Below are 10464 nucleotides of genomic sequence, written 5' to 3' on the forward strand. Positions count from 1 at the left end.
TATAACCAATCTAAAAGGCCTGGTTGAATTTGGTATGTGTTGTCACAATATTATCACAAGCACTTGACTACTGCATTGTTCCAAACGAACCGAAATGAATTTTGGGGTTTTAAAACAGGTTTTGCAGATTTATTTTCAGTTATTGAATTCTCGCCATTTTTCATCGGTTTAAGCTTCAACTAATGAAAGCCATATATAATGTACTTTGGGATATGTTGATCGATTATTTTACTATAATGTTGAGAAATTCGATAGTGAAAGCGGAAATATTTGACATTTCATATCTATAATAATACTAAACAGTGGAACTTTTATAAATAAAGCTTTTTGTCGAGGAAAACCAAGGCAGATTTTACGAATATTTAACGACACGAATACCTAGGATATTTGATAAAACTTAAGATTACAAAAATCCAACACTGGCCAAATTTTACTTTGTCATTCTCAGTTTAAACCATAAACATAAGAGTCAACCTGAAGTAAACCATATGAAACACTTGAAGTGTTGAAGTTTCATTTCATCGCAATTGATGGTGAGTTTACTACATTATGAACTTGTTAGTCAATGGGCATTACTTTTGTAAAATATTCCTGAAAATTTTAGAATAGGAAGTTCAATATTTATCCCGAAGAGAACAAAGTCGATAACACAGATTAATACTATTACGTGGTGGTATATTATTAATCTTTATTATCACTTTTCTCTCCCTGTGACAAATATTAAAAACTTATTCTATGCTTGAATCGTCATATCATCTTTCTTCCCACGGACGAATATAGAATGCTAGATAGAATATAGGTTTCCATATATAACCATATTATATTATTATCCTGACCGGTGTTGTGTTGATTTACATTTTTTAGAAAAGGTTTCTTTCCAATGCCCTTCTTAACAGTTTTATGGCTATAGTCTATTAATATCCCCAGCAAATTATTTTACATATTTCTTTTTCTTTTGTATAATCTATCCGGCAACTCCAAATCTGATGTTTTATAGATTTGTAAATGGAGCAGGAGATCGGGCCAGCTATGTCGGTGTCAGGGACACACATAACCGATATCGTTGTGCAAGACTTGAGCGAGAACAACGCTGAAGAAGTCTCCGTTACAACAGAACGATCAGAAATCGCACATGTAGACGAAGCATCTGTGATAGCAGAACAAGCGAATGTACCAGTTAAAGATGTCGTCATTACTGCGGAACAATGCCACATCGGTAAGAGAATTAGTTTTGGAATATTGTTTTAACTCAGTGTTTCTGGCAACGCCGAATTGCTGTTGTTTCTCTTGACATCTAGAATTGCGGTCAGGGCACTCCAGTTTGGAATGTGAGAAGCAAAAAAAATTTTCACTCGATGATATTTCAATTTGGTTCATTTTCGCCCTTTGGAAATCGCTGTTTTAAAGAGAAATGCAGGCGGAACTCTATTTACAATTTTCCCGACTTCCGCAAATTCTGATTGAAATGATGAAATCAGAATTATGTAAAATTACAAAGTACTATTGATAAAGATTTCAGTAGGCAAGGTTAGGTTTCAGTAGATGTTCATTTTTTTGAAAAAAAAATAGGTTTACGGGTTTTAGGGCACAAGGAAGTGATTCTAATTAATACTTGATCCGATTAATTTGGTATATGTGACTGTTATATGGTATTATATTACAGCGAGCAAGGAGACAAGTGTGAAAGCTCAAGAGGTTGCTGTTTCCACTGAGCAAGCAAACGCTACGGCAGGGGAGGCAATTATCTCTGCAAATATACTTCAACAAACCAACATTGATGGTAAAATATTTTTATACCTCTTGTCAAACTTACTTTCAATGTGGCCAACAAGTCACATTCTTGTGTTGAAGATCTTAAAATTTGAGTTCTGGCGATGTTTGTTGAGAGAAATGTTATGTTAAGAAGAGTTATATGCATGAAATTGAATATCTTTTATTTCAAGCTCATGACGCATTCACTCACCGGTGACCGCCAAGTATATTCCTACTGACAATTTGCATCAATAATATTGCATTAGTTAGAGCCAATCTATGCTCCTGTTCATTCACAAATTAGATTCGAAATGGGCTCTGCAACTAATCAGGAATAATTGAATGTTGCTTCAGTTTATTTTATGGCTGTCAAATACGATCACTATTATAATTGAAAAGGTCATTTATTTCATTTCCAGAAACCAGCATTACCGGGGCTGCTATTGAAGATATGACCATAGAAAGTGCGAAAGATGTTTCGGTGATCTCTGAACATACAAAAATAGCATCGCAAAAGGCAATTGTCCAAACAGAAGAGGAAACTCTTTCTGCAGCAAGAGCTCATATCTCTACAAAGACTTTGGAACAAACCAATTTAACTGGTATGAAAGTTTTCTTCTTATTTTACAGAAATAGGTTCTAAACCAGTGATTCGCCAACTTTTTTGATATATTTCTTCTCTTGCCTATTGCTTCTTCTTATTCATGAAAACTCCCAAATTTGATAATAATTTAGCCAATGCAGCACGCACTTTGAATATCGCGAGGTTTGAATAGTTGAAAATTGATGAATAGATATGCACCTATTGCAATAATCATACAAATAAAACAATATTGGTGAAATTGCACGAAATTTGGTTTCTCCTATTTAGGGAGAAACTCCTCGTTTAGGAAACACTGGTCTAAAATATTGTACACTCATGTTGAAACTAGTTTTACTGAGTGACTCAGAACTTCTTCTATTTCTGGAAAATTAGCCAAAGTAATCTTATCCCGTAGAAGTTTTCTTGTCTAATATTGATAAGTCGAAAAATAAATTTTTGTTCGTTGAATTTCTTGAATATCACATATGAAATGTATTAGGAATAAATTATAGCAACGTTCAGGGTTGTGGTTTCTGATTTATGGTTTGGTTGGAATGAACGTTTCTACCAAGATTTAGTTAGTAATCAGTAGTTTATTTCCCCACCATGCTTGGATACGCAGTAGACATACACAAAGTAATAGAACCATAAAAAATAGAAAATTTTCAGATTGAAAAAACTAATTTATTAATTGTTCGGTGATCTCTACTCTTATGCTGTACTACGGTACTGGTCAAAATACCAACAGTCCACATCGCAGCTATTGGAATAAGTACCGTTATTCTTCGTTTGTTATTCAATCAACTTTGGTTACCACGGTTATCCCGGCATGTAGTGTCTGTGGTCGTTTTCTTTCATTAAATAGAATGACACTGTGATATCGTGGCGCTTAAGTGTGTCTCAAAGCCTGGCTTTTGTTAGTATTTTATGTTTGAACTTTTCCTCAGTATGATTTATTATTAGACTCACTCCCTCATAGGCAGGGCTGCCATCGCTATGAAACCAAAAAAAAAAACATTAGGGAAACATAATAATAGAATAAAAAAGAACGAAATGTAATATACAAATTGTATTCATGCCAGTGCGACCCGTGTCTAATCATACTTTGCACTAGAAAGGATTTGCTCCAGTAATTCTTTATTCTTAGAAACTAGAAAGGATTTTGCTCCAGTAATTCTTTATTCTTAGAAACAATCTGTTTCATCTCATATTTAAGTTATATTTGATTCAAGTTACACGAACTGATTTTGGCCGGTAGACTATGAACCTTTCCCCGACTTTTGAACCCCGAAAAATTCTTCCTATACATTACCATTGCAAAATTTTCAGGGCTTTTTTTAAGAGTGATTTCGCGAGTTGGCGCTTGTAAAATGGGGTATTTGTTTCAAACCATTATTTTGATTCATCGCCTACAACAATCTGTTTTTTAAAAGTACCGATAAAAAATTTTAGCCTAGTCTAACACAGCTATTTCCACACTAATTTTCATTATTGCAATTAAATTAAAACTCCTAAGAAGACAGAGTGATCATTGAATTATCTGATTTATACTAAATTTCCGAAACACAACTGAAAACTGACGAATGGAGTTCAAAAACGCGAAAATGAGGTAATGGGTACGCCCACGACTGAAAATCTGTCTCAGAGTGAGAAAAGTGTCTGAGCGGGTGCGAAAAGGGAACATTGTTACGTCACTTTTTGCATCTTGCTGATTGGCCAATGTCACGAAGTAAACAAGGAAGTCGATGCTCGGGGAAAGGTCCATTGTTTTGTCATTGTGGCGATTAATTTGCCGTTGTTACGTAATAAATGCGCAATCAATGAGGTTGTAAAAGATCATTATTCGAATTGACCGATTTAAGTGCCAGGTTGAAAAACCTCTACCCATAAAATAAGGACATATGTGAAAAAAAGGACGTTTCTTAGAAATATGGACAAAATATTTTCGAAGACAAATCAACAACCTTTAAAATAAGGACGTTATGGCAGCCCTGTTCACAGGTGACACTGCTCGATAACCATCACTGGTTTATTGCGTCTCTCTTCACACTATCTTTCTCAATTATGTTCGTCCATTGTGTACTTCAGCATGTGATAAATAAACTACTGACTGTTTTCAATCGTGTTTTCGTTTAATATTGCCTAAAAATATTTTTCAATTTCTGATTAAAGATATGATTTCAACATATATGAATTGAAATGTACGTCAACTTGACGCGGCGTCAATAGTGTTGAGAGTATAGAAGAAATTATAAAAGTGGATAGAACTAAATATTAGCATCCTCCTCTTTTGTCCGGACTGTTGGTGATGACATGTGATTTTTTCAACAGAAGAAACACCAGGAAGAAGCGAACAAAGCGACAACCGCGTTCATAATGATGAACTTGGGCAAACAACAGTTGAAGATGACGAGATGGTTGATATTGATTATGTCGTGGCTGGCCACCTCTTCTATAATGATGAACATGGGGGAACAAAAGTTGAAGATGTCGCAGCAGGACAAAGCGGTCAAGCTGACAATCGCATCTATACTGATGAACGTGGACAATCAACAGTTAAAGACGATGAGAAAGACCAGATGTTCGAAATGAATTTTGTCGGTGGAGGTGAGTTTTTATAGGACCTTCATCATCTTTCACGTATTATTTGATGTACATTTTGTAGATACAAGAGATCCTAGCTGGCTTTCAAATGATGTTATTTAGATACTTCGTCTCCGAAAAATTCAAGCACAGAATCCAAAATACCTCCAAAGTGGATACGAGGTTAGTCAATGTACTTGCATTTTTTGTGACATAATAAATCGCCAGAGATAGAGATCACAATCTCTGAAAAAGCATTCCTGAAATAATAATATGGGCGCAAAACTCTTTTCTGGATTGAATTGAAAACCCTAACTAAATGTTCAAAGAATCGCCTTATGAAGAATACAACGTTTTTATTATTGTTTGATACGATATTATCCTACAACCGCCTTTAGTTGTTTAGTTCCGAGTCGCAGTCGATTTCTACAGTAATTGTTGTGTCAAATCAACATGCCCTTTAAAACAAAAACTGTAGTAAACAATTAGTTGTATGAATTGAAATTACATGTGCAAATTTGTTGGAAAAACTCTTCCCGGCTTGACATAATATTTCAATCTAATCTAATACTATTTAGCTTCATTTCGAGTCGTTGGAGGGTTAGATAAAGAGTCATTTAACCTAATAACACCTATTATCTAACAAGAATATGATGATGGGAATACTATCTTTTAGATGAGAATTCAATCTATCACCAAAATGCGAATATTATTGTCAGTTATTGTAGGCATAAATTGTTTCAGTGATATGTTGTTTTTATTCGAGTTATTTACCAACTTGCAATAAGGTTATCAACAGTTATTGAGTCAAATTCAAGAATATATTTTGTATGAAAAAGAGTAACTTGATCCAATAAATCTCAGTAATATTTTTTTTTTCAGTACCGATGCCTATGTTTAAAGTGCTAGGGGAAGGTGAGACACTATTTTATTACCTTTTTACGGTAAATCTGAAGATTCAAAATGCTCATTATTGTACGGCATGTTCACGTATGGGTGTAGGTGAACACATTTTGTTCGAGTCAACATTGTTACTGACTGTAAAATTGATTACGTACGGAAATATATATATAGAACAGTGTCATTTATGAACCATACAATCCTTATAAAAAAAGAATTTCTTTTAAAAACGCCTCTAATGATCACTTCAGCTGCTTTGTACTACTTACTATAACACTTGCGTTTACGTTTTATCAACATAACACAGTGTTGAAGGTTCAACCTGACAAAATTGGAAATGCGCAAGGAACCCGTGCAATGCAAATCAATTAGATTGTTTTTAACTTCAACATTTTTACAAATAGTACTATAATCAAGCTTAATTTAATCATGAAAAAAGTATTAGTATGAAAACCTATCTTTTCCAAGTGTTTTGTAGGTTTTTAAACCGACTTGCATTTATAACAAACTGAAGATTAAATGAATACCAATGGTAAAATAATGTTACTTTATTATTTCAGGGATACAAATCTCAATTAACGGTGAGCGATTCATTTAATACATGAACTATAAAATTGTAGGGTTGACTGCAACCCGACTGTTTTAAATAGATTTAATAAACAAAAACATATGAGTGAGATATCTTAAATACTTTAACGTACTTACTTCAATATTTGTTGAAATGTTTATCATTTTCAACAATATCTCCAGAGCAACAAGATGAAGTATGGTAAAATAAATAATTAGTCAAAAAAAATTATTTCTATTCCGAGTAAATTAACAGTTAATTGACTTAATAATTCTCACATAAAAGCTTTGGCGTTATAGTTTCGTATTCATACCAAAGTTGCCGCGGACAAGTAGACCAAATGGTCATTTTGCGGTTATCCTGTACATTCGTGGCAAAGGAATCAATAGATATCAAATATTTCGTGATCCTCACTGCTTTCATATTATTGTGATTTTCCTGAATCGAGTTGATTGATTGGGATTTTAACCTGATAAGCTGCTAGCCTATCGAAGCAGGTTTCAAATAAGCAAAATAAAAAAGTGTATTTTAAGACATGTATTAGTGTCAGTAATTTAATTTATTAATATAATGTCTATTCGTAGCGATTAGTGGGCTGTTACTGATTTTAGGTTGCATTTTGTATTTTTTAATCAGATGATTATTAATTATATAGCATTATTTATAGTTTATCTAAAGTTCTTCAAACTAACACAAAAATTGATAAATTTCAGGCCCTCGACTATCAGGTAAGTTTCTAAAAACTTCAAACTAATAAACAAAAAATATATTTTTGTAAATTCTATGATTTGACACATGGGATATTTTTGCAACTCATATCATTTGGATCATCTTCATTGACCATTTACACAAATGTCTTCCCCTATGACAATCCTCAATTAAAACGCTCTTTATGGGTACTTTTAATACCCTACTCTTTTGTTCATAATGTATCCAAGAAATTTGGTTAAAATTATTTTCGTTACTCGTTTGATAGTTCACAATGTATCTACGTTGGTAGATCTAGCCAGATCGAGCCATATTCAATAAAACTGATACTTTAACTTTGTCTTGACGGATAAACGATTGAGTTAATCATTTTCAGATCCTAAATTTACTTCAGGTAAGTTTCTAAAAATCTCTTAACAAATAAACAATAAATATACATACATACGAGCATAGCATGTGGTATATTTTTCCACGCTTATTATATTTAAAGTACAGCGCAGTAAAAAATACATCCCCTACCAGCGTCGTTTATAGTTTAAAATATTCTATATTTCTCTTGCTTATTCATTGACTGACCTTTTCTAAAAATGTGTTCTCCTAGAGAAATATATAAGAGATTCACCTTAAAACGTTTTTCGACGTGATGCTAGAAATTTTTGTGGTTTGTTTTCAACTCCAATACCTTCAGAGAGCTCAACTTCATTAATGAAAAATGCATTAACATAAAAATTCTTCTGGTGCAAGTGGTTTGCAGTTAACTGGATTTATTTACAGATGAATTCGAATTAATAATCGATCTTACTTTATTACTACAGCTGTAGCACTTCCACTTATAGGTGAGTGTTTACATATTTTAAATGCATAATCTAAATTTAATATTGCTTGCAAGCATATCGCCTTCCTCTAGGCTTAAAACTTCAGACTTTCAAATGATCGGAATCTGTCCGCAGCGAGATCACCTACCGATTCTTTACACCCTGGTACATAACATACATTTGAATGGGTGACATTAAAAAATAACTAAAAATCGTGAGATATCTTGTAATGAACTTATGTTTGAGTACGATTGCATCCAAAGTTGAGTCATCAGCAATCTTTTCACAAAGGTTATTTTCCGTCAAAGATATGTGAGATAGATTATTTTATCACTGACAGATAGCAGCAGTGACTCGTCTAGTGAAGAAGAGAGTCAAGAAGTCGTTGCGGAAGATAATGAGAGAAACGTTCCAGGTCTGACTAAATGTATTACTACTCCATCGCAAATTCAACTGCTTTGTAACATCCAGTTTTTCTGTAATAAAAACAAAGTAGTATTTTTAGCCTCCATGTACAATCTAGTAAAATATAAGCTAAATTAGAATAAGATAAATATTAGTTGTGATTTATGTCACGATAGAAACTCCAGAAAGAAGCGGACAGAGTGACAACCGCGTCTATAATGATGAACTTGGAGAAACCAAAGTTAAAGAATTCACAGCAGGACCAAGCGGCCAAGTTGACAATCGTATCGTGACTGATGAGCATGGACAAACCACAGTTAAAGATGTCGAGGAAGGCGAGATGTTCGATATTGATCATGTCGATGATGGTAAGTTTTTATTCAGCCTTCATTATTTGATGCATAATTTGTAAATATGAGAGATCCGAGCTCAAATTCATGGGCACGAAATTTGTATAACAGTTCCAGTACTCTGAATCCTTGCAGTCGTAGAGATCGGTGGACATCATTCTCCACAAGTCATATATCTCTTCCACTTACAAGTTAATAACTTTCTTGTAATTAAACTACAAAACCAATAAACCTAAAAGCTTTGAATTGAAGCACATCCGCTTTGTATAATATCAGCTATTTTTTTTTACAGAAGATCATCCATTCATGACCCCGGGTGAGTGACATCAGTATTTTTGCTCGTTTTGACAATCTCAGGCCCGCAATAGCCGCTAAAATGCCCATGACCGGTGTCGAACGATAACTGGACTTGATCAATTCATGTTGCATACACAATAATAACAACGAAAAAATAAGCCAAAAAATTGCCTTCCTATCTTTTTCGCAGTTATACAGCCACCGATAAATATTTTTCACGTAGATTGACATTAAATTGGCCTTGCCGTTTAAAATATCGATAAAAAACATGCCAAAAGTAATATATGTGATATTGTTACTTTATACTTTTAATTCATTATACAAATGTTAGCCTATCTATTGGTTTTTATTCATATGGAGTTTTGAGCCCCAGTGTAACCAATTCCATTATACACATAACACAGAAAAGTAATTGTGGACCCCTGAATTTTGAAATGCATTCAGGTGAAGAAGAAAATGAGGATAATTCTGATGACAACCCTCGGCGGCCTCGAGGTAAGAAATGTAAATTTAATAATTTTTTCGAAATTCAAATTAATCTTTTAAGTGCGGTCTGAAAGCTTTTTCAATGATTATTGAATAAATTAAAATTCATTACTTATTGCTTTAGAGATTAGAAGAACAGGGACTTGTCGATTTCAAATTTGTTCAATTGTATCCACTAAACCAATTATGTACTAGCCCCAAGTTATCACAATTTTTCTCTGTATGCTATTGTAGAGACCGGACGTGGAGGACCGCAGGTTGAAGAACCACAGGGCGACGAACAAGAAAATAAAGAAGAAGATGAAGGTACTGTCGTCACTGTGGTTCGGGATGACGACGACGAACATCAAAGAAAAGCGTTCAAGTCCAGGGAAGAAGAAAAGAAGATGTGATCAACGATAAAATAAATATCTAGTTACATATTATTGAAATTTTGGGGTATTGCATATACGCTCCAAACTAGCAATATAACTAGCAATGATAGAAGTGATTTTAAATTACATATTGTTGTACATAATTTTAGGTTTTGAATATACGCGTTGATATGATTGAATGAATTATATATCATCTTATTGAAATTTTGAAAGTGCATTTCTAGCTGAAAGTGCATTTCTATAAACTGACATTTCATGAGACAGCATCGCTTTAAAATAATCTGATCCAGCTGAAAGTGCATTTCTGTGAATTGACGTTTAATGAGTCATCATTGCCTTGAAATAATCTGATCCAGCTGAAAGTGCATTTCTGTGAACTGACATTTAATGTGACATCATTGCTTTGAAATAATCTGATCCAACTGAAAATGAATTTCTGTGAATTGACATTTAAACTACGACCATGGTAGGATCTGTGTAATTGTTAAAGAAACAACTTGTTTCGTTAAAATTAAAAAAAAAAATCACAAATATTAGATGAAACCTATTTTTCACAAAGTATCAAACGTAAAGTAATTTCTTCTAACAATATTCTCAGTTCCTAATGATACTTTCATTTCAAAACGCGGCATCTATGCAACAT

General features: G+C 33.5%; 1 protein-coding gene across 2 annotated transcripts; it reads left to right on the forward strand.

Moving 5' to 3' along the window:
- Positions 1-470: 470 nt before the first annotated feature.
- On the forward strand, positions 471-9964 carry LOC120327793 (uncharacterized). 2 transcript variants are annotated; one of them, XM_078114815.1, is made up of 16 exons: positions 471-533; positions 998-1216; positions 1664-1780; positions 2172-2354; positions 4667-4942; positions 5042-5101; positions 5801-5833; positions 6379-6399; positions 7100-7114; positions 7471-7488; positions 7910-7930; positions 8250-8324; positions 8491-8682; positions 8957-8980; positions 9406-9456; positions 9682-9964. In XM_078114815.1, exons 2-16 carry the CDS (start codon positions 1006-1008, stop codon positions 9837-9839), a joined length of 1455 nt encoding a protein of 484 aa, XP_077970941.1. In that variant the 5' UTR covers positions 471-533; positions 998-1005; the 3' UTR covers positions 9840-9964. The 2 variants fall into 2 exon arrangements, with proteins under 2 accessions (XP_077970941.1, XP_077970942.1); XM_078114816.1 differs by lacking the exon at positions 7471-7488.
- The last annotated feature ends 500 nt before the right edge of the window (positions 9965-10464 follow it).

The sequence above is a fragment of the Styela clava genome, chromosome 7, assembly GCF_964204865.1.
Source record: "Styela clava chromosome 7, kaStyClav1.hap1.2, whole genome shotgun sequence".
In the NCBI taxonomy this organism is placed as follows: Eukaryota; Metazoa; Chordata; class Ascidiacea; order Stolidobranchia; family Styelidae; genus Styela; species Styela clava.